This window comes from Narcine bancroftii, chromosome 2, assembly GCF_036971445.1.
Source record: "Narcine bancroftii isolate sNarBan1 chromosome 2, sNarBan1.hap1, whole genome shotgun sequence".
Lineage (NCBI taxonomy): Eukaryota > Metazoa > Chordata > Chondrichthyes > Torpediniformes > Narcinidae > Narcine > Narcine bancroftii.
Genome location: NC_091470.1, coordinates 72992157 through 73019735, shown reverse-complemented (window position 1 = coordinate 73019735; position 27579 = coordinate 72992157). Strand labels below are relative to the sequence as shown.

General features: G+C 40.8%; 3 protein-coding genes across 3 annotated transcripts in view; 1 reads left to right on the top strand and 2 right to left on the bottom strand.

The window, feature by feature from the left end:
* rdh12 (retinol dehydrogenase 12) overlaps positions 1 to 14773 on the bottom strand; it is a 31064-nt gene extending 16291 nt beyond the window's left edge. The window contains exons 1-3 of the mRNA XM_069915263.1: positions 14697 to 14773; positions 2484 to 2602; positions 398 to 553 (exon numbers count right to left, since the gene is read on the bottom strand). Of these exons, the coding sequence (XP_069771364.1) occupies positions 398 to 553; positions 2484 to 2602; positions 14697 to 14773 (352 nt within the window). The remainder of the gene's footprint in view (positions 1 to 397; positions 554 to 2483; positions 2603 to 14696) is intronic.
* A 372-nt stretch (positions 14774 to 15145) lies between these two features.
* On the top strand, positions 15146 to 27076 carry vti1b (vesicle transport through interaction with t-SNAREs 1B). The gene is made up of 6 exons (XM_069917085.1): positions 15146 to 15379; positions 23859 to 23917; positions 24059 to 24247; positions 25398 to 25571; positions 25707 to 25768; positions 26363 to 27076. The coding sequence occupies exons 1-6, from the start codon at positions 15283 to 15285 to the stop codon at positions 26457 to 26459; spliced, it is 678 nt and encodes a 225-aa protein (XP_069773186.1). The 5' UTR covers positions 15146 to 15282; the 3' UTR covers positions 26460 to 27076.
* The window catches only part of arg2 (arginase 2), a 25532-nt gene continuing 23532 nt past the window's right edge, over positions 25580 to 27579 (bottom strand). Inside the window, exon 8 of the mRNA XM_069917084.1 lies at positions 25580 to 27550. Within this exon, the coding sequence (XP_069773185.1) occupies positions 27357 to 27550 (194 nt within the window). The 3' untranslated portion in view covers positions 25580 to 27356. The remainder of the gene's footprint in view (positions 27551 to 27579) is intronic.

The window sequence follows — 27579 nt, the reverse complement described above, 5'->3', positions numbered from 1 at the left end:
GTCACCACCTATACTTCTATCATTTTCTTCATAAGTTGACCAGAACCTATTAAGTGACTTCATTGCCTTCCTTGAGAAGGAATCTATCAGAACCTCCAGGTCTTATCCATTTATGCTTGCATGGTATATCAATTAATTCCCTGCTTCTGTTATTAATGGGTTTAATGTATTTTTAAACATCTTTTTCATGGATTTTCCTCATTAGCCTTGCCAATAAATATCAATATTAAAAATCAATATTATTGCCATTTTTTTGCCAGTAGCTGGTTCTGATGGATCAATCCCCATCCTCAGTGATATGACTATTAAACACTTTTACATTTTACTTGCTAAATTTAAGTGATCAAAAATGTTAAATGTTAAATAAATGAAAACGTTACTTGTCGGGGTGAATTACCTTGAATGAGATTTTCAGCAAACTGGTATATGGACTTTGAGTTGGCTAAATCCAGTTCCCGAACAATGACTTGTTTATTTCCAGTGTCTTCACGAATCTCCTGGGCTGCAGCTTCTGCTTTGCTCAAATCTCTGCAGCCTATGATTACTCGAGCACCTGTGAAAAGTCCATTCGTCAGTACTTATGGCTTGATTGCACTTAAATTGTTTAAATACATGATCATAAATATTAATTATTGACACAATGTACAGAACATTTCTGCTCTTCAGTAAGAAAGTGCAACCAATCTGTTAATAACTTGATGCCATAGAAGATAGTTTTCAATTGATGTGAACAAGTTCTAGTAAATCAACCCAACAGTAAACCACCTTTCAGAAACATAACATCTTGTTCTCCATAGGTATACATATATCTTCAACACAAATTAAGTTTACAACCAACAATATATTTCAGTGCCGTGATGTGTGGTTCTTTGAAGTGAGGTATTTCTTGGGTGATCTTGCACATAGCAAGGTCTAAAGCAGTGTTTCTCAACCTTTTCCTTTCCACCCACATACCACTTTAAGTAATCCCTATGCCACAGGTGCTCTGTGATTAGTAAGGCATTGCTTAAGGTGGTATGTGGGTGGAAAGAAAAAGTTTGAAACCCACTGTTTTAATTGACTCGTTATGTGCACGGCTTCATAACTCCAAAGGAAATGGGACAATGACAATTTTTCTCAAGCACAATATTTTTGTAACAATTGGGTCTGGAGCAGTGATTCTCATCCTTTCCTTCCCTTCCCACTCATATATCACCTTAAGCAATCCTTTACTAATCACAGAGCACTGATGGCAAAAGGGATTACTTAAATTGTATGGGAGTGGAAAGAAAAGATTGAGAACCACTGGTCTAAAAAGTAACAATGAAACACATAACCAGCTAAGATTATTTTCAGTATTGTTATCAGCTTCTATATGTTATTTTTTTAGTAAAGTTACTTTGGGGGGCTGGACTAGGGAAAGACACACAGATAACAATGTTTTTAAGCAAATGCAAAGGAATCTATTTTCAAAGCCATAAACCCAGCGTTTTTGTTCAATTGAAAGCCTGAAACAATGAATGTTTACTAAGGCAGACATCTGTTTAAACAAAAGGATATCTGCCATATGACTCATGTTTTTGGGAAATTGAAACTGAAAACCAGTATTTGGTAAAGTTGTGTGATTTGAGACACTTCAAAAAGCAGCATTTTAGTATTGTTAAGCAGAGTCATCTGGAGACAGAATTAAAGTAACTTCGGGGAAGGTGGTCACTTTTAACATTTTTCCTTCAATGGCCATAGTAATGGTCACTTTTGACTGACTCGTATCTGGGTAAAGAAAGCAAGATCATTCTTGTATTTGGATGGTGAACATTTTGATGGTTATTTTGTCTGACTCTTGCCTCGATCTTTGAAAGCATTGTGGAGGTCACAAGTCTTGTAACACTTACCCAAGGAAGAGGGGAGCTGTGACAAAACATTCATACAAAGGAACATTTCTCTGAAATCAACTCAACAAGAATTCATGAGTTTTGAGAAGTCTGATGACGGTGTCTTAACTACTTAATAATTACTGCTGAACAACAGTTTAAAAGTTCTAAGTTGCAACAAAAGATTTCTAAGACTGAACCTTGAATTGACTTTTCTGATTGTGCCTAAGCTGTAATGATTTGGGTAATCTATACACTCATATATACATTTGCGCCTAGTTGGGGTTAACTTTAGATTTAAGTAAGGTTTTATATTCTTAATAGTTATTAATAAAAATGATTGTTTCTTGGTGAATTTCTATTGTTGCTGGTCTATGACATAACAGTACAGCTAGTTTGGAAAAGTTTGTAGCCAGAACTTAGTCTAGCATGGGGCAGAGCTCCAGTATTTCAAATAAGATCTGTTTTAAAGTGTTTGTCTGTAACCTACTCCAACAAACCTTTCCCAATTTATCTCCCAAAAACATATCTATATACTCTGTCACAATAGTTTCTGGCTTAGAGACCATGTATGCCTCAAGAATGTATCATATTAGGAATAAATAGCCTGATAATTGCCCGATAATATCTCACCTCTCCGGGCCAGATCCCTGGCTGTTTCCTTTCCAATGCCAGTGTTAGCTCCTGTAATAACCACCGTTTTCCCATTTAGTCTTGCATCAGATGTGCACACTCCACCTGCAGCACACTTCCTGAGGAACAAATTGGAAATAAAGCCTTAATGAGATCTTAAATAAGAAGGCCCAATTCAGGCTCGATAAACAACACTTCATCTTCCACCTAAGTGCACTGCAGTCTTCCGAATTCAATATTGATTGTTCTAACTTTACATAACTCTCTCTTTCTTTCTGTCACTATCAGAACTGGCCATTTCTGCCAGACATTCATCTGTGAATTTGGCTCATCCTGATCTTTTGGCCACTACTATTAGCAATATGTGACACAGACAAAGAAGCATAGATCTTATTTGGTCTTATCCCATCAGAGTAAGTCCATTGTTGTACCCATCTCTCCACCCATCATTGTGCACCTATTTTGCAACATCATAATCATATCACAGTTAGCCTGGATTAATATTTTTGTATACACCTCGATACTTCTGACATTATAAAAAAAATGCTAGAAATACTTATGTCAGACTGCATTTGTGTTATATCCATTTGACAGATAATTAATGTTTCACGTTGTCTTTCATTTTTTAGACCTTGTAATGGAGGATTTTGACCAGCTGATGTAAGGACGGATGCAGTTGCATCAGAAGACACAATCCAATTTACACCATGAGGCCAAGAGATGCAGTTGCCTTTTGTTGGTCGCAGACTGCAGGAGACCTTGAAGATAATTAAATCATTTGTTCAAAGAGATAAGATCTGAAGTAAACAACTTTTGGGTAATATAAGCCATGGTCCCACTGCTGAAGTTTGAGACTCTCCAAGAGGTGGCAACATCTCTCAGCAAGAAGAACTTCAAGATTCCAAACCAACGTTCCGGTCCGGGCAGGTGGAGAAGCTGCTACCGGCGCCCAGACAACCTACTACAAGTGAGCAGTCGTCGCCTCACTTTGGCAGTTGGGACCAGACCAGGCATTGTTAAGTATAATTGGGAAGGGCTTGCATGTTGTGTGAATTCAGCTTTAGATTTAGTAATAAAGACTTGTATAAACTGAACTGCTCTCGGTGTGTGTGTCTATTTTCTTTCGGTAGCTCAAACACTGTGACCAATCTAAAACGATCAAAATGAGAGGTTTAAGTTTACCCAAGACAGACCTACATTTCATTTTTATTCTTAAAGTCCTTTGATTCATTTTCTAAAAAACCTTTTAAGATGTCGAGATCCACAGAATCAATAAATCTATCCAAGATTTAATAAAGAGAGGAGACTTTACGGTAGATAAAAGTTAAAGAATTTCACATATATTACATTCTAAATCTAGTATTACATGACAATAATCAAACTGTTAATCTTTTAACCTTTAATAGAAACTTTATAGAGACAATTTTAAAAAGGATTGTGAATGAGGATTTGCAAATTAGATGGCTTCAGAAATAATTTCACATAAGCAAGGAATTGGTGCTGATAAAGATTATAACACCGATGAGACTTCAATTTTAAAAATTGGCTGGTAGAACCAGGTTAACAACTTGTGCAATGCTATAACAGTGCCAGCGGCTGGTTGGGGGAACGAACACATGAAAGAGGTGCCCCAATCCCTGTTCCCTCAAAGCTGTGCACGCACAGGAAATTAATGTGCACACATCCACAACACCCACCAAATAATCTAAAATTCATTATAAATTTTTATTTTGTATTTAACATCAAAACACAAGGAACTTAAGGAAGATATGTTTTTAAAGGAAGTAAATAATTGTTATCTGTATTTAAAATCAAAACATAATAACACATGCATTATTTAACTATTTTACATTTTAAACGTAAAATGAAACCAAAAATGAAGCAACTATGAAGAATATATGAAGCAACTACAACAGCCTCTTTCGTCTTGGCTTCATACCAGCAAAGTTTTCATTTTCTTTACATTTGTACTTAAACAGCTTCCGCATTTTTCAGTTTACAAATAACAGCATGTAAATCAACAGATTGAAGCATATCTGATTCAATATGGATGAGTGCCAAAAGACTAAGTTTCTTATCGCTCATTATTGAGCGCAATTAGGTTTTGATCCTCTTCAGTGCCAAAAATGAACATTCACTTGATCAGTTAAGAACAGATACACTCTAAAGCAATTGTATGTATTTGGATACACCTCATGCAGTCAATCTCTTGCCAGAGCTCAATGCATCCCAAGATCCACAAGTATTTCCCACCAGTGGGTTGAAGCACTGAAGAAATTGATGGCACCCGACTTGGAACCCTCCCCTCAGCCTACTGCACATCAGAGCTCCCGATGCCTGACTCCAAAGCCTCCTTTCGGCCTACCGCACACTGGAGCTCCCAACAGCCCAACTCCAAATGCTCTTCTCGGCTACCTGAACTGTGGAGCACAATTTGCATCTAATAAATTCAGTTTGAAATAAAACATTTACCGACAGCTCTTCAATTTACTTCGAACATAAATCAAATATCACTTCATGCCTAGGATTCGCGGCAATTCATGGAAGCGTCGCATGCAATCTCTGATCCACGCCAGCTGATGGCTGAAGGGCGGAATGTGCCCAGTCAGCAGGGCGCTGACTCACACTGTTGACACCCAATTGACTGGAGGCACCCAAGGAGATGCCGTGGTCTGAAGCCAAACACAATCCGCAAGAGGAACAGTGGGAAAAAAAACAGTCGACATTTCAAGCTGGGGCTCCAATCGATGACAGGTCTGGAAAACCATTTGTCATCAATCAACGATTGCTACAACCAATTTGTTATCGGGCCCCCCTCGGCTTGAGCGGCCACTGACTCTGCACCCCCTTAGCTACGCCACTGCCAGTGACCCAGGTTCGAATCCAGCACTGACTATAAGGAGTTTGTAGAGTGTGTTCTCCCCACATCTGCATAAGTTTCCTCGAGTGCTCCAGTTTCCTCCTACCCTTCAAAACGTTACGGGAGTTGTAAGTTAATTGGGAGGGCCTGTTACTGTGCTGTATGTCTACATTTTAAAAAAAGGGAATTGAATAAATACATGATAAATCCAGCAAAGCAGTCAAGTTTAGTTGGCTTCTTCCGTACGTCTGACTACATAAAAATACAAATATCAGTCCGTGGGCCCCCAGAGATGTTCTGTGGTCCCCAGGAGGCCATCAGGCCCCTATTGAGAATGGCTGCGATAAACTATTGGGAAAGAATTGGAGCGTGGCATGTACCAAAAAGATCTATTAATGGTAGAATGAGATGAATGGCCAGCTTGTACATTAAATAACTCTGGAAAATTCTCCCACTATCCTCCTCATGTTCCAGCCAACCAAATACAGAACTGTCACAAGAAAGTTTATCTGTTTGTTTGCATAAAAGTTTAAATGACAACAATAAAAACAGCCACTGCTGCTGATTAAGGGATGCTGGTGGGCTTGTGTTTAGAGGAGTTGGAGGGGTCCTCATCCTGACGGGACCGGACAGATCAATTGCAGGAAGGATGTTCCCATTGCTGTGGAAGACCAGACCTGGGGTCACAACCTCAGGATATGGGGGATTCATTTAGATCTGAAATGAGGAAAAATATCTTCATCTGAGAGGGTAGTGAACCAATGGGATTTTCTACCACAGAAGTAGTTAGGTGCAGTACTAATACCCAAAGAGATCAATTGATATATGAAGAAAAGCAACTGAACCTGCAATGATCAGCCATGATCATACTGAATGGAATAACAGGTTCAAATAACTGAATGGTTGCTCCTGTTCCTAATTTCATGCAATCTCCCTTCAATAAATCTAGCCACCATCAGTAAAACCATAATTATAAACAAATTCATTAGATTTTAAAGGATAGTCTTTGTTTCCCAAAAACAGCCTGCATTTATTTGATACCTTTTTAATAAGTTTGTTTATTGTTTTGTGAATCAAAAATGCAGTGAGAGATGTATTGTGGATACAGCTCTATGAGTAGGCATCTCATATATAGAAAACAAGCAAGTGACAAATACAAAAATGCAGAGTTGCAGAGAGAAATCAGTTGGTAAAAGGCAGTGGTTCCCAACCGGTGGGCCATGGAGACTTCCTAACCCATTGAGGTCAAGGTGGGTCTGAAATCATGTCTCGGCCCTCCTGGGTGACCAGTGAGCTATCTGCCACTGACGTCAGTGAAGTCATCCGGCTGTCTCTCAATATAAACAGCTTGGCACTCAGCACTCAGTCACAGTTCCTATCAGACCTCCACTCAAGACAGATTCAGAAGTATGTGTTTTCTGTCTTTTTCACTTCATTCAAGACTCAAGGGGCTCCTGTTTATAAGGTAAGACACAGGATATATTTCTCCTTTAAATATGGATACAAATTATTTTTGGAAAAATTTTCATCAAAGATTTACCCTGGATGGTATCGTATGATTGTAGGATATGTTACAAGTATACTTGACTATTGCGAGCAAATGAATAACCTTTAACAATCAAAGAAACATCCCAACACTATCGAAATAAATTAAGCAAATGGTAATTATTCAGAAGACGAACCCTTTTTAAATTGCAATAAAATTAGTGTTTTCTTATGTTATTTGATGTCTGGAGAGACACTGATCAAGCCATATGCCTTGAAGAAGGCTCAAATTGTGCTTGGGGCTTGGAGAAGAAAGTGAGTTGAAGCTGGAAAAATAATTTCCTTGTCAAATTCTATAGTGCAAAGGAGGAATGCTGATTTATCTAACAACATACAAGAACAGGTGATTGCAGAGAGATAAACTTGCACATTCCCCTTTCGAATTAGAATTTCCACGTCGCTACACGTGGGCCATAGATGGTTCCAAATTCTCCCTTAAGAAAGATCTTAGTTGAAGATAGCAGGAGAAAGTTTTATTAGGCAAATCATATTTATTCCTCACCTGATCTTATTATCAAGAATTATGGGTATTAATTTGTTCTGGGTCAACGTGTTTTAGATATCCCCACCTTTAGACCAACACATTGATTTATTTTTTGCCATGTCTGAATTGCATGTTTTAATATGAGATTTTCCATTTTCCCTGATATCAATTTGATGACCCATTTTTAGATAAACTCTCGGGCTGTCTTTTCTCCTACCATGTGGCTTCCAGACTCTTGTACGAGATCAATCTCCAAAAGTTATTGCTGTTTATGTTACATTAGCAAGCTCTTGCTTCAAAAACCTTTCCAACTCCTCTTCAGGATGTTCTTGGTCAAGTCATCAAAATTGTGAATAATGTGAAAAGTGAAGCTTTGAACTCTTGGCTGTTCAAACAATTGTGTCAAGATAGATTCAGAGCAGCAAGAACCTGCTCTATTACACCAAAGTGTGATGGCTATCAACAGGAAATGTGGTGCGAGTGTATGAACTACGAGAAGAGTTGCAGTTGTTCTTGAAGATGCAATAAAAAGTACAAACTGGAAACCTGCTTCGATGAAAAGCTGTGGGTATTTTGCCATGCCTCATTTGTGAATATTTTTCATCAATTGAACAAATTAAATCTCAGGCTGCAAGGTAAGGACACAATGATCATCCAGTTGGTTGATGCTCTCAATGCATTTAATGCAAATGTTTGAAAACTGGAAACACAAGGCTGAGGGAGGGAACTTTGCCATGTTTGAATCTCTTTCAGCATTAGCTGTTAATGGAATGGATGCAGATGTTGTATAGGAAGTTGTCTTACATCTCAGAAGAAGAATTCCTGCATTACTTCCCAGAAATCAGCTGCAAAGGACTGGCAGAGTGAGGAACCCTCTTTCTTGTTAAGGTCAATGAAGTCCCTGATGACCTGGAAGATAAACTCATTGACTTTCAAATTGATTTTGCCATCAGAGATGTGTTTCAAATTTTGTCTATCTCTCTGAGTTTTGACCAAAAATTACAGATAGTTACCCCAACATTGCAAAGAAGTGTCTTCAGAAGATCCTGCTCTTCTTGACCACTGATCTTTGTGAATCAGGCTTTTCAAAGTTGCTGCAGTTGAAGACAAAGGCAAGAAACTGCATTGAAGTGGAAGCAGGTGTGCCTTAGCTACCACAGAACCAAGGATGTGGAAATGGTGATAAACACTTCAAGAACAGGGGTCTCATGAAAGTGGCTTGAGCTTTGATTTTGATTGGGAGTTTTTTTTTTCTGTTCAGTGTATCCTTCAGTGTTTTTTGTTCTTTAAAAATGTTACATAAAATACATTAAATTAGATAGGTCTGTTTCTTACAGAGCGGCCTTTGGCTTGAAAATATTGCTCAGTCATTGCCACTAAAGGTGGGCATGACTGGGCACCACTGGTGGGCCATGCCATGTTAGGCTGGAAGTCAGGTGGGCCTTGGACTGAAAAAGGTTCAGAACCACTGGTATAGAGCAAAAGCAACATAGTTTTATTATTTTTAGATTCATACAAGAAGTTTGATAGTGGCAGGAAAGAAACTGTTCTTGAATTAAGTGGTATATGAACTTATACATTTTAATCCTCTTCCTGATTGGGGGACCCAGGTTTGTGAAGAGAGTGTAGCAGGGGTAGGATAAGCTTTTTAGTATGTTGACAGCTTATCCAAGACAGCAGGAGTCTTTTGGAGTCATTTGAGTGAAGAGGGTTATCTATGATAAACTAGACCAAGTTCACAACCCTCTTAGGTGGAGCAGTTCCCATACCGAGCAGAGATGAACCTTGATAGAATACTTTCAATGAAGATAAGAGATGAGTCAAATGAAGCAGAGACACTGGTGAGCTTTCTACGTCTTTGCATTGACGTAGGTGGACCAGGAAAATCACTGGAGACATTTACATCTTGAAACTTAAAACTGTCTACTATCTCCACCTCATTGCCATCGATGAAGACTGGCGAGTGAACTCCTACCCTTTTCTGAAACTCTGGAAGTCTATAACCATCTCTTTGGTCTTACTGACATTGAAGAAGAGGTTGTGTCTTAGCACCAAACCAAAAGTCTCTCTGTGTCTCTTCTGTACTTCATTTTGTAAGAGATCCTTCCTATAATTGCAGTGTCATCCATAAATTTATAGATGGAATTTGTGCTGTGTTTGGTCACGCAATGGTTTACAGCACACATGTCAAACTCTGGCCCGCGGGCCAAATTTGGATATAATTATATTTGGCCTGCAAGATCATATCAAAAATGTATTAGAGGTGGCCCGCTGGCCGCCACGCCAGTATAGCGCATGCACAGTAACCGTTGTGTCCCAGGGTGAGAGAGAGAGAAAAATCCTGGTCCTTGAAAAATAGTGGTGGGTGGTTTTATAAACACGCTGTCATGTCCCCCCGCCCACCCCTCCACTGCAGCGTGGCCTGGCCGGTGTCAGGGGAAGCCAAGACCGCTTCCCAGCGCCCAGAACCCCAGTGGCACAGCGTTTCTTGGAGGCTGAAGATGGAGTCGGGACGCCGGAGGGAAGATTGGGGCTCCCCGCCGGGCGATGGGGGCGCCGGCCGCCCTGCGCCTTCCCACCGGACCAGCGGCGGGTGCGAGGCTGGTCGGGCAGGTAGGGTGGAACCCTCCGCCAATCTCGGGAGTGGCGTGGGCTGGATCGGGATTAGCCGCGCTCACCTGCTCCTCCACCGCTGACCGGGATCCCAGCGCGGTCCTGAGCGCGGAGACTGCCCTGGAAAGGTCCTGGGACACTGGCACGGAAAGAAGAGCAGTGTCCATAGAACATTACAGATCAGAAACAGGCCCTTCGGCCCTTTGACTCTACCTCGTGAAAATCCACCACTGGAGAAACTCAGTAGGTTAAACCGTATCCTTTATCCAGCAGAGAGGTACCTGACAATGTTTGGCCCTTGATCCCCCTCATCAATGTATGAGCGAAAGTCTGTGGTTCTCGTTAAAACACCAGAAGGGAGAAACTCAGCAGGTCAAATGGGGATCCGGGAGAAACTCAGCAGGTCAAAGGGGGGGTCCGAGAGAAACTCAGCAGGTCAAGGGGAGGGGGTCCGGGAGAAACTCAGCAGGTCAAGGGGGGTCCGGGAGAAACTCAGCAGGTCAAGGGGGGTCCGGGAGAAACTCAGGAGGTCAAGGGGGGTCCGGCAGAAACTCAGCAGGTCAAGGGGGGTCCGGCAGAAACTCAGCAGGTTAAGGGGGGTCCGGCAGAAACTAAGGGGGGGCCTGACCTCACCAGGACCGTTGCCCACTCCCCCTCCCTGCCGCAGGCCGACCCGCGACTCACGGTGACGGGGCCGCTGATCCGCTGAGATGCCGCCCTGCAGCGAGAGCCGATGCTCCCGCACTGTCGTTGTCCAACCCGATCGCCCGCAAACCCCGCCCTCCCGCACATAGGCCTGAGTAAGTATTATGAACTTTAATCTCAGGATAAAACGATCTTCCAATAGTTTCATGTCACAGTGATAAATATATTCCTCGTTAAAAATGGTCCTGCACCTGGATACAAGCTCATTAGGCATAAAACTTGAAAAGTGTGTAAATCAAAGGATATCTGTACCAATGGAAAAAGGGCATGGCAAATAACCCTGCTAGAGTTCATGCCCACAATCAGTCACCCATTTGATTGTTTCAGGAATCATGTTATTCTCCCACATTCTCAATAGCCCTCAGATTTTACTATTCGACAGCACACTAGCAACATTTGACAAATCCTCTATAGAGAAATATTATTTATTGAATATTTTATTTCTCATTTGTTAATGCTTCTGGAAAGAGTTTATCCAAAACTATTATTAAACATTTATTTTAATGAGAAAAAGTTTAACATTACATATGTTGAAAGAAGAGAAAACATGCAGATGTTGTTGAAAATTTTCAATAAATATTTAGTTCGGCCCTCGACTTAGTTCAAGTTTTTAATTTTGGCCCTCCATGAATTTGAGTTTGACACCCCTGGTTTACAGGGAGTATAGTAGAGGACAGTACCTAGCCTTATGGTGCCATGGTATTGAGAATGTTAGTGGAGGAGATGCTGTTGACAATCCTCTGATTGCAACCTCTGGGATAGAAAGTTAAGATCAAGATCAAATTGGTTGGGGATTAGTTGGTTTGGGACTATTGGGTTGAAACTGGAGCTGTAGTCAATATATATCTTGATGTAGGTCTCCTTATTCTCCAGGTGATCCAGCATTGAGTATAGGCCATAGAATCATAAAACATTTCAGCACAGAAACAGGACTCTTTGGCCCTTCTAGTCTGTTTCAAACCATTTTCTTTGCCCAGTCCCACTGACCTGAACCCAGTCCAAAGCCCTCCATTCCTCTCCCATCCATGTAGCTGTTCAAATTCTTCCTAAATGTTAAAATTAAGTCTACATTCACTACTTCAGCTGACAGCTGGTTCCACACTCCCACCACTCTCTGAGTGAAGAAGATCCCCTTCATGTTCTCCTAAACCTTTCCTTTTTTTACTCTTAACCCATATCATCTGGTTTATATCTCACCTACCTTCAGTAGAAAAAAAGACTATCTACCTTTACTCTGTCCATTCACCTATTTATAATTTAAATACCTCGATTAAATCTCCCCTCATTCTTGTATGGTCCAGGGAATAAAATCCTAACCTGTTTAACCTTGTGCCCTGTAACTCAGTTCCTTAAGTCCAGTTAACATCCTAGTAAATCTTCTCTGCACACTTTCTATCTTATTGATATCTTTCCTGTAGTGACCAAAACTGCACACAATACTCCAAATTTAGCCTCACCAATGTCTTATACAACTTTACCATAACATCCTAACTCCTATATATACTTTGATTTATGAAGGCAAATATTCCAAAAGCTCTCTGTATAACCCTATCCACCAGTGACGCCACTTTCAGGGTATTATGTATCTGTATTCCCAGATCCCTCTGTTCAATCACACTTATCAGTGCCCTATCATTTAGCATGCATATCCTTTCTTGGTTTGTCCTTCCAAAATGCAACACTTCACACTTGTCTGCATTAAATTCCATTTCCTATTTTTCAGCCTATTTTTCCAGCTGGTCCAGATCCCTCTGCAAGCTTTGAAAACCTTCTTCGCTGTCCAATTGTAGCGTCATCTGAAAACTTGTGATCCAATCTACCACATTATCATCCAGATCATTGATATAGATGACAAACAACAATGGTTCCTGCACCAATCACTAAGTCACATCACTAGTCACAGGCCTCCAGTCTGAGAAGCAATCATCCACCACTACTGGCTTTTCCCATCCAGCCATGGTTGAATCCAGTTCACCATGAATACCTCGCATCTGAATCTTCCTGACTAACCTCCCATTGGGCAAAGGCCTTGCTAAAGTCAATGTAGACAACATCCACAGCCTTTCCTTCATCAGCATTCCTGGTAACCTCCTTGAAAAAAAATTTATAAGATTGGTTAAACACAACCTACCACATACAAAGCCATGTTGACTATCCCTAATCAGTTTCAAGCTATCCAAATAATCGTATATTTGATCTCTTAGAACACCTTCCAATAATTTATCTACTGCTGATGTCTATAATTTCCTGTGTTACTTCTGGAGCCTTTTTTAAACATCGGGACAAATGAAGCTACCCTTCAATCCTCTGGCTAAGGACATTTTAAATATTTCTGCCAGTGCCCCAGCAATATCTACACGAGCCTCTCTCAAGGTGTGAGGGAATATCTTTTCAGCCCCTGGGGATTTATCCACCCTTATTTGCTTTAAGGCAGCACTGCTTGTTTTCCTTACTTCCCACGACTCTGTGCCCTTATCCTGAGGGAAAACTGATGGAAAAAAAAACATTAAAGATTTTTTGGCTCCACTCTGATCTTCAAGAGGACCAACTTTGTCCCTTACTATCCTTTTGCTCTTAATATACCTGTAGGAACCATTAGGAATTTCTTTCAAATTGTCTGCCAAAGCAACCTCATGTCGTTTTTTAGGCTTTCATATTCCTTTAAGGATTTTCTTGCATGTTTTATGCACCCCAAGTTCTTCATTTCCTCCACGTTGGCTGTACCTGCAAAATACCTCTCTCTTCTTCCAAACCAGATCACCTTTATCCCTCAAAAACCAAGGTTCCCATGCCTGCTAACTTTTCCTTTAATCCTGACAAGAACATACAAACTCTGTACTTGCAAAATTCATCTTTGAATGTCCTCCACTTACCTCGCATATCCTTACCCAAAAACAACTTAGCCCAATCCACACATTCTGGATCCTTTCTCATTTCCTCAAAATTGGCCTTTCTCCAATTTAGAATCTCAACCCGAGGCCCAGACCAAACCTTCTCCATAATTAACTTGAAACTAATAGCATTATGATCACCGGACCTCAAATGTTCTCCTACACATACTTTTATAACCCGTCTTGTTTCATTCCCTAATAAGAGATGCAGTATTGCACTCTCTCCTGTTGGTTCCCCTATATATTGATTTAGAAAACTTTCCTGAACACATTTGACATGGAGATGTCATCTGTTTTGGCAGTATGGAAACTTGAGTTGGGTCGAGGAGGGCTGGTGGGCTGAAGTTGAGGTAAACCAAAATGTATAAAATGTGTAAAAGCAGACCTAACACAGCAGGCCTGATAAGAAAAAAAAAATCACTGACCTGTATTATTAGCTGTTTTCTCTCCGCAGCCACTGCCTGTCCTCTTGGCTATCTCCTGCATTCTCTAATAGTCCATTAAAAGTCGACATGAACATCAAAATACACTATTTATTTTTATTTCAAAATTCTTGGATTGTAAATCCATTGCAATGACCAATTGGCAGTTCAGAAGATTAGCATTTTTTTTTAATTTTCAAAATGGACATGAAGAACAGATGAAAAGATCAGTTTTACCAGCAAGCAGATGGATTCATGATCCTTGGATCATGGAGCATCATTTCTGATGTGAGGGTGAGGTCGTGCGCCTGCGCGGGTGGAAAGCCAAGGGCGGACCCGCCCATCAGCCGAAAGCCCAAGGAGCCAATCAAAATTAGAGGAGTCAGGTACCGCTCATGAAGTGATCAGAACCCCTCTGCAGTTCGAGTCTTTGCAATGTGCACTGCTAGCAGAGTCGATTATTCCACTTGGCATTTTTATAATAAAACATTTAAATAAAATCATTTATTCCCGGAGTTGTTTTGATGTGGGTTTATTGAACCAGAGAAATTCCAAAACATCCTTAAACCGGCATGAATTCCGACCTGGTTCGAAATGCACGATCACGGTTGCAGATTTGCTTCTCCAACGGCAAATAAAACTTAATTTCAAAAGCGAAGAGCTTGGAAACGGGGACAAGGGCTAAATACCAACCTTATATATGGAGCGAACGCCGCCAGAAGAAGAGCAGCAATTGCACAGACCCCGATGAGGTTGAACAGCTCCGACATCCTGCGGGATGCAGCCACAAGGACACAAAGAAGCCACCTTCCAAGATGAGAACTACAACACCCAGAAGACATTGCGCCGGTTCCAACTGGGAACAATCAGACCGAGGGCGCAGCCCCGTTTATCGATATAAAATGCGAACTCTTCTTCCTCTTTTGCTGGGCTATTCCTATTTTTAATTTTTTTTTAAAATCTGGAGGACCCGATGGTAACACTACAACTCCCATGATGCCGCGGGAGGCCGGCCATGTTGTTTGGGGACCGCTCGGAGCTCTCATGTCGGCTGAACGTGGCGAGGAACGGCGAGCAGAAATAAAAGAGTAAAGAATGAGCCGAGATGTGGGAAGATTCGATGTTCCTTTAACGATGTGAGTAAGGGAAGGTGGCAGCTCCCTCCGTTTGGCGGCAGGAGGCGGGGCCCGGGGCCGGGCCGGGGGACACCCCTTGACGCGCTGCCGGAAGTGGGGCGACGGCTCTGCAGTCGGAGTGGTTGCATGAAAACACCGCGAACATGTCCTCGGAGGAGTTGGAGAAGCTGCATGAGGAGTACGTCGGCCATTATGAGGAGTTGAGGAGACAGTGTGAGCGAGTCACCGGGTGTTCGGGAGGTGAGTAACCGAGTGGGCGTGTGGATGTGAAGACTTCTCAACGTCCTTGTCCTGTCCCAGCGACAGTGTCAGGGCCCATGGAGCCAAACCATCCTGTCATTGCAGATCCTGTTTACTTGTCGCACGGATTTACAGGAATAAAGCACGCACGTCACGAAGAATAATCGCAGGGATCTAATAGTAATCCAAAACCATCTATGGCAAGGTAACCAGCATCTGTTCGAGGAACTGTGAATGCAAGATTCAGGGGTGCTTAACCTTTTTTTTTCCCACTCACATACCACTTGAAGTAATCCCTATCCCATTGGTGCTCTGTGATTGGTAAGGGATTGGTTTAGGTGGGAAGGGAAGGTTGGGAATCACTGCTCTAGACACAATTGTTACTGAAATGTTTTGCTTGAGAAAAATTGTCATTGGCCCATTTCCTTCGGAGTTATGAAACTGTGCATTAAACGAGTCAATTAGGTACGACTAAAACCTTCCCTTTGCACTCTCATCACCTGAAGCAATTCCTTACTAATCACAGAGCACCTATGGCGTAGGGAATACTTCATGTATGTGAGTGGAAAGGAAAAGATTGAGAACCACTGTGCTAGATCAATCAGTGAGAAACTAGAGCCTCTTAGTCCTGATGTCAGATGAAGGCACCTGAAAATGAAAAGTAGACTGATCTCACTGGACAATGATTTTGCTTCCTGAACATGTTTGGAGTATTTTCTGGATTTTGGGATGCTGATCATGAAAATCACCTTAAAAATGTTCCATTGTATACTGTTTTTACATATTGCATATTTTTGTGTTTTTTTTTCTGTCATATTTTCAGTATTTCAAGTCATCACCTTTATTTATTGTTCATACCATTTTCACATGGTAAAGACAAGATAGTGTTTCTCCAGGACCACGGAGCATATTTCCATAAATATAAGTCAGAATAGAAATTAAACTCATTAAAATTTTAAAATATTAAGATATATACAGTAAAAGTCCAGGTACACCATCCATGTGTTCTGAGAATTCAGGAACCTGGTAGCTTGGGGGAAAAAAACTGTTGCCCAATCTGGACAGACAGGCCCGAGTGCTACAGTACCTCCGACCAGATCACAGAAGGGAGAAAAGTTTACATGCAGGATGTGTGGAGTCAACCTCGATGTTTATTGCCTTTCACCTGCAACGAGTCTTGTAGGTGTCCTTCATAGTGGGAAGAGAACCTCCAATGATCTTATCCACTGACTTTCCTATCCTCTGCAGGGTCTTGCAGTCTGAGGTGGTACAGCTTCATATCCAGGCGGAGATGCAGTTGCATAGGATGCTCTTAATGCATCCTCTGTAGAAGGTAGTGAGGATGGGAGATGAACTTTTCTCAGCCTTCGCAGGAAGTAGAAGCACTACCAAGTGCACTCCAAGGAACTTGATACTCTTGACGATCTCAGCAGTCGAACCGTCAATGGTCAGTGGAGTGTGGTTCTCCCACTCGGCCCTCCTGAAGTTGACCACCATCTCTTTTGTTTTATTAATGTTCAGATACAGGTTGTTGGCTCTGCACTAGTCCATTAGTGACTGCACCTCATCTCTCTACGCTGACTCGTCATTCTTACTAATGAGGTCTTCCACGGTCGTATCGTTAGTGAACTTGATGATGTGGTTCAAGCTGTGTTTTGCTGCACAGTCGTGGGTCAGCAGAGCGACCAGCCCTGGGGTGGGTGGGGGGGGGGGGGAGGGAGAGGAGAGCTCCTGTACTCAATGTGATGGCCTTGGAAGTGCTGTTACTGATCCGGACTGCTTGAGGTCTCCCCGACGGGAAGTCAAGAATCCAATTGCAGAAGGAGGTGTTTGGACCCAGCGGGCTCAACTTCCGGATACTGAGGTATGATTGTGTTGAGTGCCAAACAGAAGTCAATAAACAGCATTCGAACACGAATGCGTGAGGGTTAAATGGAGGATGGTGGTGATAGCATTATCCATAGAGTGGTTGGATCTGTATACAAACTGCTGGCGGTCCATTGATGGGGGATGTTCCCCATGATGAGCCTCTCGAAGCATTTCACGATGATGGACATGTGTGCGACAGGGCAGTAGTCATTGAGGCAGAACACAGAGGACTTCTTCAGCACAGGAACAATAGTGGCAGCTTTGAAGCATGTTGGAACATGCCAGTCACCAGCAGCCCGGTGTGAGTCTCCCGACAGCAGTCTCCAGCAGCCCACAGTTTCCACGGGTTCCTAGCCTTGAGATACTAGCAGCCCGCTGCATGTACTAGTCACTCAGCTGCAGAGCCTCCTCACTGGTCCACCGCCGTGGTCACTGTTCTAAAAGGTCATCTCCTCCACTTCTCCCTCTCGGATGATACGTGATCTTTCTGTCCTCTGCTGCCCTGGTCTAGTCCTCTGCTTCCCCGGAGTCTGTTGCCCCTCGTGGCTGCTGCCATCTTGGGCGCAGGCCCGTGGTCGTGGGATTTCAACTAAAACTACCATTGGCTCCCTCAACGGGCTGTTCAAACCCCGTGCAGAGCCAACGGCAGTCGACTGGTTGGCTGGACCCAGTGGGAGCATTGCATGTCCGCTCCCTCGCTGGCGCTACAGGCAGATAATGTAGTCTTGTCGTTTGTGAGATCTTGGATGCTCCAAGATTGCATCTAGGAAATGACTGTAAATGTACGCTAGGCATGTGCACGCTTTGCTTCCTGATGCCCTTAGACAGCGTGGCTCTTGCAATAGCTAGAGCTACCTTGTTGCCGCTCTGAAGGCAGCTTCTCAGTTCCTGAGCAGCACATGCACCTCTGCAGTCATCCATGGCTTCTGATTAGAGCGAGTAATGATGGTCTTGGGCACAATTACATTGTCGGTACACTTACTAATAAAGCAGGTCACCGATGCCATATACTCCTCCAGATTGATGCATTCGCCACCGGTTGCTGCTTCCTCGAATATGTGCCAGTCAGTGCGCTCAAAGCAGTCTTGAAGTGCATGAATGGGGCCTGCTGGCCAGGTTTTACCATGCTGCAGAACTGGTCTGGTGCATCTGACAAGCAGTCTATATGCAGGGATTAGCATTACAGAGATGTGATCTGACTATCTGAGGTGGGGGGGCGAGGCTCAAGCAACATGTTATTAAAAATTAATTTTCTACATTCGCACTTGGTCTTCTTCTCTGTTGATCTTGGTGTAGTCAGTGACAAATATGGCGAATGGTTTCACCAGGACATTGTGACCATGGGAAAGTGGTATCAGGGCAACTGGAATCCATCATTGCTGTCTGACTATTGTTGGACACAGACACGAGTGGCATCAGATGCTGAGTACAAACAAATGTCAGCAAAATATTTTTAGGTCAGTTGAACTAACACAATGTGTCAGCATCAATATCTGATTAAATTTCCTAAATTCAATAAAAATTAACTTCCTACATGATGCAGCAAATCTGAAATTATCTTTGTGTGACTATTATAATTCCCAATATCTTTTCAGGAAGAAAACCTTGTGAAAAAGTTTGTTGTCTGGTGTTATTTCTATCCATCGATTTTTGCCTGATCCATCTTTTCCTTAATTGCTTAAAGTTTTTGTGTTTGTTTCTCTCTATAGATTCTGGAAATCTGAAATTAAAAATATATCATTGTATTGGAATTGCAGGACAAGTCACTCAACATCTGTGGAGGTTCTGATGAAATGTCATCAACTCTGTTTCTCTCCACACGTATTGCTTGACTTGCCGAGGAGGGGGGTTGGTAGACGTGGGCTTGTATATAAAGTCATAAAGAAAAAGAGTACATGTATATGTGATTGTGAATTGCCATCGTTGGCAGGAGGCAGCATATGACTGTACAAGCTTGTGTGAAAATATTAATAAAATATTTTTAAAAAGTTACGACTTAAGGGTTTTTGTTTTAAATTTCTCTCTGCTATAATTCCTGTTTGGGATTATGTCCAGAACTTTATCTGCTTAGTCAGTAATGACCATTGAGGTCCCTACTAAAAATACATTTTATTCCCTTCCAACTTCCAAATTAATCAAAACACTGATTTTCCAGCTGTGAGTAGGGTGGTAATCTGGCCTATTTGATCTTATGACATGGTATTCAGACTTCTGTTATGTGTAGCCATCTGTCATGGGACCATCCTGCATTTGTACAGCACATACCCCAAGAATGGTGGTGGAGCAATTTGGGATGTTGGTTCAAAAATGAGGTTCTACGACAGTAACTATCCTGACTAGCCGGAAAGATGAGACTTGCTTACGATTGGCTCAAATATCAATGAGGTGAATTTCAGAGTGTTTATATGGGCCATTTTAGCCTTTTTCATATCTAAATGAAGTGTTTAATTTGATTCCAGACATTCATTTGACTTGGAAAAACACAAAAACTGCAGATGTTGGAATCTTAAGCATTGTGTGTGTAGGGGGGGGGGGGGGGGGGGTCTTTTTGTACTCCTTGGTTTTTTTTACATTGTCTGCATGGCAAGATTGTATGCTGACATTCTGACATGTCAGAAATAAATTCAACAAGATTTAGTCGCTCTGTTTTCAGAATGAGGTAGTAAATTGGATTTGCAGAAGCCAGAGAATGGTAGGAAATAATTGTCTCTCACTGGAGGCCTGTGACTTGTGGTGTGCCTCATGGATGGTGTTGTTATCTACATCAAAGATCTGGATAATGTAGTAAATTGGATCATCAAAATTGTAGATGGCACAAAGATTAGAGATGTAGAGGACAGCAAGGAAGGCTTTCAAAGCTTTTAAATTTAATGCGAACAAGTGTGAGGTGCTGCACTTTGGGAGGACTAAGTTCAGGGTAAGCTGTAGGAGTGCAGTAAAACAGAGGGATCTGATAAATACAGATACACAATTCCCTTAGTGTCACAGATTGATAGAGTTGTAAAGGGAGTTTTTGGAATATTGGCCTTCAGAAGTCAATATATTGAATATGGGGTTTGAGATGTTATGATGAAGTAATATAAGACATGAGTGAGGCCATATTTGGAGCATTGGACACCGAATTATAGGAAAGGTGTCAATACATTTTAAAGAGTACAGAGAAGATTCATAAGAATGTTGCCGGGAACTCAGTTAAGTCATTTGGAACTTTATTCCCTGGAGTGTCTGAGAATAAGGGAGATTTGATAGAGATATATAAAATTATGAGTAAATTAGATTGAGTAAATGCAAGCAGACTTTTTCAAATAAGGTTAGGTGAGACAAAAACTAGAGGACATGCGGAAAGGGTACAAAATTTAAAGGGAACATTAAATTCTTCACAGAGTGTGAAACTAGCCAGTAACTGAAGTGACAAATGTGGGCTTGATTTTCAACATTTAATAAAAATTTGGACAGGTAAATGAAGGGGAGGGCTTTGGTCATTGGTACTTGGCAAAATTATAGTTTAGCAAGGTCTAAATGAGCTGATGCTTCTGTGCTGTCATGTTTTATGTATGGGTCTAACAATTGGTGATCTTCAAACAAGGGTGAGGTTTTTTTTTGCCATATTCTTTCATACATTATTTTCCATTGAAAACCTAAGCAAGAGTTTTGTGCCGCTGCAAAAGCATTCGGTAGCATGTTCCTAAACAGTCTTGATCTTCCTCATTCTGAGAAAATATGTATATTCCATTACAGCAATCCTGGCCCTTGAGAATTCTGTTCAAAGTTTATGGGTCCCCTTCGTGTGAAGCAGTCAAATTTTGGTTTCTTCCATACTTTTCTCCTACCAATTACATTAAAAAAATTTGTGAGTTGAAAAAAACAAGACTTTTACTAAAAAGTACTGTGGCCCCCATTGGGAACAGTGCTGTATTAGGTGCCTGCCAGAATCAGAATTTATTGTCATGAACATGTCACAAAATTTGTTTTGCAGCAGCCTCACAGGTTTACATCAATCACCTGACCAAGGACTGAGTAAAGACATCTATGGTTCCCTCCAGGGAATTGCTTGTGTGGCTGGTGACAAAAATAATGTTTTAATTTGATGTATAATAGAAACATTGTCGTAATTACTGCTTCTCATGGTTTAGTTGTAACTCTGTGTGTTGTGTTTGTAATGTTGTGCTTTGAATAAAGTTTGCATGTTTTTAAAAAAAATGTCTATAGTTCATTGTTCATTCAGGAATCTGATGGCAGAGGGAAAGAAGCTGTCCTTGTACCAACGAGTACTCCTTTTCAGGCTCCTGTACCTTTTACCCCCAATGGTAGCCGAGTGAAAAGGACATGGCCTGGGCGATGGGGCTCCATTTTATAAATTCTTTCATATTTGTGCCTTCTTCATCTTCCTTTAGGCCCACTATCTTTATATTATTTCGCCTACTAGTTTTCCATTATGTTCATCTTCTGAGTTAACAACTCCTGTGATTAACTTTTTTGTCACATTCTTCCAATTTTCTTCTTAAGTCGTTCACTTCCATTTCTACAGCCATTTCTCGTTCTTCCACATTTTCAAATCTTTTCCCTATTTCTGTCATGACCAGCTCTATTCTACTTACTTTTTCTTCTGTACTTTTCATTTTTCTTTTCATTTCACTAAATTCTAATGTCAACCATTCTTTTAATGCTTTCATTTGTTCTTGAAAATTTTTAAAATCTTAATACTGTCCATCTATTTTACCTTCTATTCCTCTGTGCAGAGCTTGGTGTTCTTCTTCTGTGTCTGCACCTGTGTTTGTGTCTTCTACTTCTCTTCCTTGTATCTGTCTCTTCTGACTTGTTGAGCTACTTGCCTCAGTTTGTTGGGTGTTTTTTTTTTTGCATAGCTTCTTGTTGTTGGTCCTCTTCTTCTGGGCTAGTTATCTGTTGGGCTTCCTGTTTTTCTTTCTCATCACTCCCTTTCCTGTTGCTTTCCTCTTCTTCCAGCTGAGAGTCCTGCTGTCGGGCATCTCAGCAGGTCACACTGTGTAAATTCACTCCACAGCTGGCTCCCCCTCCCGTCTGTGTTTTCCTTTTCCTTGGTGTGTGCATGCGCGAGCAGTTGCACACTTCTGTTTGGCTTAAAGAGCCATTTTTGCAGTCCCACAGTTGGGAGGTCACGTCCCTGCAGGGTCGCCGCTAACCTCGGGGAGCGGGCTCCTCTCTCCACGGTGGCTCCCTGCCTCATCATGTAGGCAAGGCCTTCTCCTTTCTCTTCCGGCGTCTTTCCTTTTTTCCCCCCGTTTTTGTTTTGTTCCTTCTTGGGTGCCATTTTTTTTTCTTTTCTCCACACCTTTATCTTTTATTTGTTGTGTTTTGTGTTTCTCAAGCTTTACATTTTCTTCACTTTATTTCTTATTTTCTGGAGAGGGCTGGTATTCTCCTACCGGCCACTACTCCATCACATGACCCCCCCCTTCCCCCCCCAGCGATGGAGGTCCTTGAGGATAGAGGCTGCTTTCTTAAGACACCATCTTTTGTGTCCCCAATGGAGTGAAGACTGGTGCCAAGTTAACAACCCTCTGGAGTTTTCCTTTTATTGTCCTGAGCGTTGGCACCTCCATACCAGACAGTGATACAACTAGCCAGAATCCATCATGGTACACCTATACAAGTTTGAGGATCTTTGGAGAAACACTGAATCTCTTCCAACTCCTTACAAAGTATAGCTGCTGGAGCCTTCAGATGTTGACAGCCAGGAATTTGAAATTCTTGACCATCTCTACTGCTGAGCCCCCTGAGGACATCTCTTTTGCTCAAGTTGAGTACAAGGTTGTTGTTGTTATGTCACCACTCAACGAGCTGAGTCCATCAACTTAGTCCATTTTTCTCAGGGAGACAAACATTAAAGCATCAATGACTTGGTCATTATCTTCTTCCCACTTCATTTTTGAGCATGAAAACTTGAACCTCCATATTCAGAATTTTTCCTGCTATTATTACTGTTCTTTTCTCTCCCCTGCATCTTGTCTTTGTAACACCATACCCTGCTCTCTGACTACAGCCTACATTTATTATTGCACTACCTGCTATACATTAATACAAGTTAACTTGCCAGGGCAGCATGCAAAATAAAGCCTTTCATTGTATCTCGATACAGATGATAAATGGTTCAATGTCCATGAACAAGTAAATAAACAGCCACCGTCCCTTGCACATCTCGTACTCAAGACAGCTATAGCCATAACTTAAGATCAAAGTAATCCACATAATTTACAAATCAAACTTATTACATTGAAGACACACAACTGACTGCTGACGCTACAATCCAGAGCAACACAAAATCTGCTGGAGAAACTCAATGGGAGGGAAAAAAAAGTCAACTTTTGCAGGCTGAAATCCTTGATTAGGACTAGTCTGCAAAATTGACAGCTCTTTTTGTCTCCAAATGATGCTGTCTACCCATCGAGTTCCTTCAGCAGGAGTTTCTCCTGTTATATTTTTCTCCAGTAACTCAAGTGATTTGTAATGACAAATAAATTGAAGACTTATTTGTTTTTAACTGTTGTTGGAATAAAGATAATTATAATGGGTTTGAGAACACAAGCAGAATCTAGCCTTTTGATTATTGTAATTGTGCTTTTAACTGCAGAACAAAAGAAAAGATTTCTGCGGGAGATAGATGAAAAAGTGGAAGAAGCAAATGAAATAGTAAGTAAACAAAGTCTCACAGTACAGTAGTTGCCACTGAGTCATTTACCCAATTATTCTCGTTGGAAAACAGATTTACAAATGATTTAAGTCAGCAAATTCCTATTTGTACCCCTTATTCCTGGATACCATTGTTCCTAGTTGGATGGAATGGAAAAGGAAATGAGGAATGCACCAACATCATATCGTAATCAGATGAATGTCAAAATTCAATCATACAGAAAAGATATCAGGAAGCTACAACGGGATACAAGAAACAGTGAAGCTGGACATAGAGCACATAGAGATTTTAAACATGCCAAGCATCATGCGGAACGAAGTGAACAAAGTGTAAGTGCTACAAATGAAATATTCTAACATGAAGCTTGAAATTAGATTTACTAACAGCAAATTCTTTATGGAACATTTCATTTGTTATAGCATCTTTTGCTTGTTAGTGCCCTTTTTACTTTTTATTGAATTTGAGCTGTGATGTAATATTAATTATGGGTCAGTTGACACCCTAATAATTGTTAGATGCATTTTCTAAGTCCACAGTTGTGCAGATCTATGTAAATCAAAATTAAACACTTTCTGTGCCAATGAGTCTTTTAAATGTCCCTATTGTACCAGCCTCCACCATTGTCAATGCATTTCAGGCACCCACCAGTCTTTAAAAAAAAATGTTTTCCTCCACTCACCTTAAACAGATGGCCTCTAGTTTTTGCTATTGTCACCCCAGGAAAAAGGTGTTGGCTGTCCGCCCTATCCATTAGCAGAGTTTAAATACCTTGATTAAGCCACCTCTTATCCTTTGCTCTAAAAATAAAAGCCCTAGCTGTCAACCTTGCTTCATAAAATAGGTTCTCTAATCCAGGCAAAATTCTGGTAAATCTCTGCACCTTCTCTAAACCATCTATATCCTTCAGGCAAAGAGGCAACTTGAACAGAATTGATTTTCTTGTTGATTATCCAATCAAACATTTTAGTCATTTTTATTTTGAAGGGTTGTTAAGCATCTGTTTGTTTGCATTGTGGATCTAGGCCCATGTTCTATATAGGATCTTTGGAAAAGAAACATGCATTTTTTTTTAAGTCATTCACTTTAAAACTAAGGTACCACTTGCTGCCCATCTAGCTTGTACTCTCATGAAAATGGTTTATAGTCTACTAAAAACTAAGCTTTATTTTCAAAAAATTCAATTTTGCTGTTTGCTATCTCCTTTACACATTAGGCCTTCAGATAGGTCTATGAAAACACGTTCAGTTCCCTTTAACTGAAAAGGTTCGCTTAGATGTATATTGGGCTGAACATTTTGTGCACCCAGTAATCATTTGCCTAGTCAAACAATCTGGTGAATCTCAACTTCAAAAATTTAAGAAAAAATCTTGTTTCTTTTCACACAGCAAAATCCAATTTTGAAATGCATAGGAGAAGAATGTTTTTGGTTTTTAAGCAAGTTCCAACATCTGTAATAACCAAAGCCTTTATCTGTTGCAGAATCACTTAGCTTCCCAGCGTGCTTTGCTTTTGCAAGGTACCGACAGTCTTAACAGAACTAGCAAGAGTATAGACCGTTCTTGTCGAATAGCAGCGGAGACCGATCAGATAGGTTCAGAAATAATTGAAGAACTTGGCGAACAGCGAGAGCAGCTGGAACGGTCAAAAGATAGGGTAAGTCCTTCCAAGGCAATCAAGTATGAAATTTATTTTAGAAATATCAATGGAAAGTACTCTAATCCAATCAAAATGTGTACATTATGAACAGAAAACCAGGAGCAAAATAATAATTCTTCTTTTGTTCTGAAGTTGATCAACACAGGTGAAAATTTGAGCCGAAGTCGGAAAATCCTTCGTTCAATGAGCAGGAGGTAAGAGTTAATAATTCTTGACAAACCAACAGTACAGTTGTCTGATACAACACCAAATTTGAATCCCACACTTCAGGGCAAAAAACACTTTGCCCTTCACCATTGCTCAATTATTAATAAATTTAACAGTTGAACAGCAGAACCAGAATTATTTTCTGTTACCAATACGGTCCCACAAGTATAGAAATGTAAATACTTTTCTGTACTTTGCACAAATTGATTAATTAATGTTAGCAAATATATTTCTACACTTAAGCTCCAGAATTTTTTTTTTCTAAGCTGATCTTTTGGCTGCAGACTTAGCTTCCCCTCATTAATTTCACACAACTTGGTTGTAAAGCTTGTATTTTAAATAAACTAATTATTGCTCATTTAGATGGACATAGAGAAAAAAAATCTAAGCCACCCAGGATTTAAAGATCAGAAAGAATTGCTTTCTTATTGAAGGCTAGTAGTATCAGTGAATAAATTTTGGCACAAATGTTTGAAAACTACATCATCGACCAGTTTTATGTAAATGACCTCTCCCTGCTATATATAATATAAAGCATCGCTTTTTCAAGTGCAAGCTTCAAATTATTTTGATTTCTCTAGGATTGTGACAAACAAGCTGCTACTGGGCATTATAATTCTTGTGGAAGTGGCAATTCTTGGAACTGTTGTGTACTTCAAGTTCTTTCATAAGCACTGACAAGTTATGGATGCATAAATTGTCTGCCATGCTTTGGATTCATAATTGAAGATGACCTAGTACATGAAAGTGCACAGACTAATGAACCATATTTCTTCATGTAGTCATTCTGCATGGAAGACTTCAGACTACGCAATTCATCTCATTACAGGAGTTATTTGGATTAACGAGAGGTTTAAAGTTGCATTTGATCAGTTTTTTTTAAATGCTACTAACAATAACTACATTGTAGTAATGAGTATTAACTTTTAATAAAGTCATTTGATATGCAACATCCTATTGGTCTTGAAGTGAAGTTTCTGTTGAAAGGAATTATACAGGCCGTTAAAGAGTATGCTATCAGATTTTTGGAGGTAAGTATTAATCACAGTTTTACACAAAAAACAGCCTTTCTGCCAGAGGTGATCCAGATCTCTCCAGAAAGTAGAATAGGCAAGTGAAAATAATTCTATTCATTCTGGAATGTTTGGAAAGCTCAGAGCTGGAGGTGGTTCATAATATCTTGTAGATCATTAAATGATGGTCTGAGAACACAATGTCCCATTAGGGAATCTCAAAGAGAAAGCATGTAGAACAAGGAAATAAAACTAATTTATATTAAAAAAAAATTTTTTTTTGACATACAGCATGGTAACAGGATCTTCCAGCCCATGCTGCCCAAATTACTCAATCAACTCATAATCCCCATCCTTTTAAGGGTTGGAGGAAACCTATGCAGGCAACGTACAAAGTTCTTGCAGGCAGCACCAGATCCAAACCCAGATTTCTGGTGCTTTAATAGCTCTGCACTAACTGCACTGCCCAAAAATTGTACACATTTCCCCCATCCCAAAGTACTTTCTCTTACTGAGTTTTAAATTATGGGTTTGTTCAAGCAGCCAGCTTGTCTTGTTAGTTCTAAAGTCGTATAGTCTGTTCACTTGTAGAATCAGGAGTTGGTATTTCATGATATTCGCCATGGGATCCTTCTCGTGTCTGTCCCAAAGAAAATGAAATGGTATCCACTGCAATGTTCGCTGTGGCATGAAGTTCTTCTTCTGTTGTTGCAAGTTTAGGATTGACCTCCACTAGATCCATTGCAGACAGCATTCCTGCATGAGAAACAGTACAAATCTATGTT

Bases quoted from the DNA above. Each gene is read 5' to 3' on its own strand.
- vti1b (XM_069917085.1), top strand. From the start codon at position 15,283: ATGTCCTCGGAGGAGTTGGAGAAGCTGCATGAGGAGTACGTCGGCCAT. The intron at 24,248-25,397 runs GTAAGTGCTACA...TATCTGTTGCAG, and splicing joins CGGAACGAAGTGAACAAAGT to AATCACTTAGCTTCCCAGCG. The intron at 25,769-26,362 runs GTAAGAGTTAAT...TGATTTCTCTAG, and splicing joins CTTCGTTCAATGAGCAGGAG to GATTGTGACAAACAAGCTGC.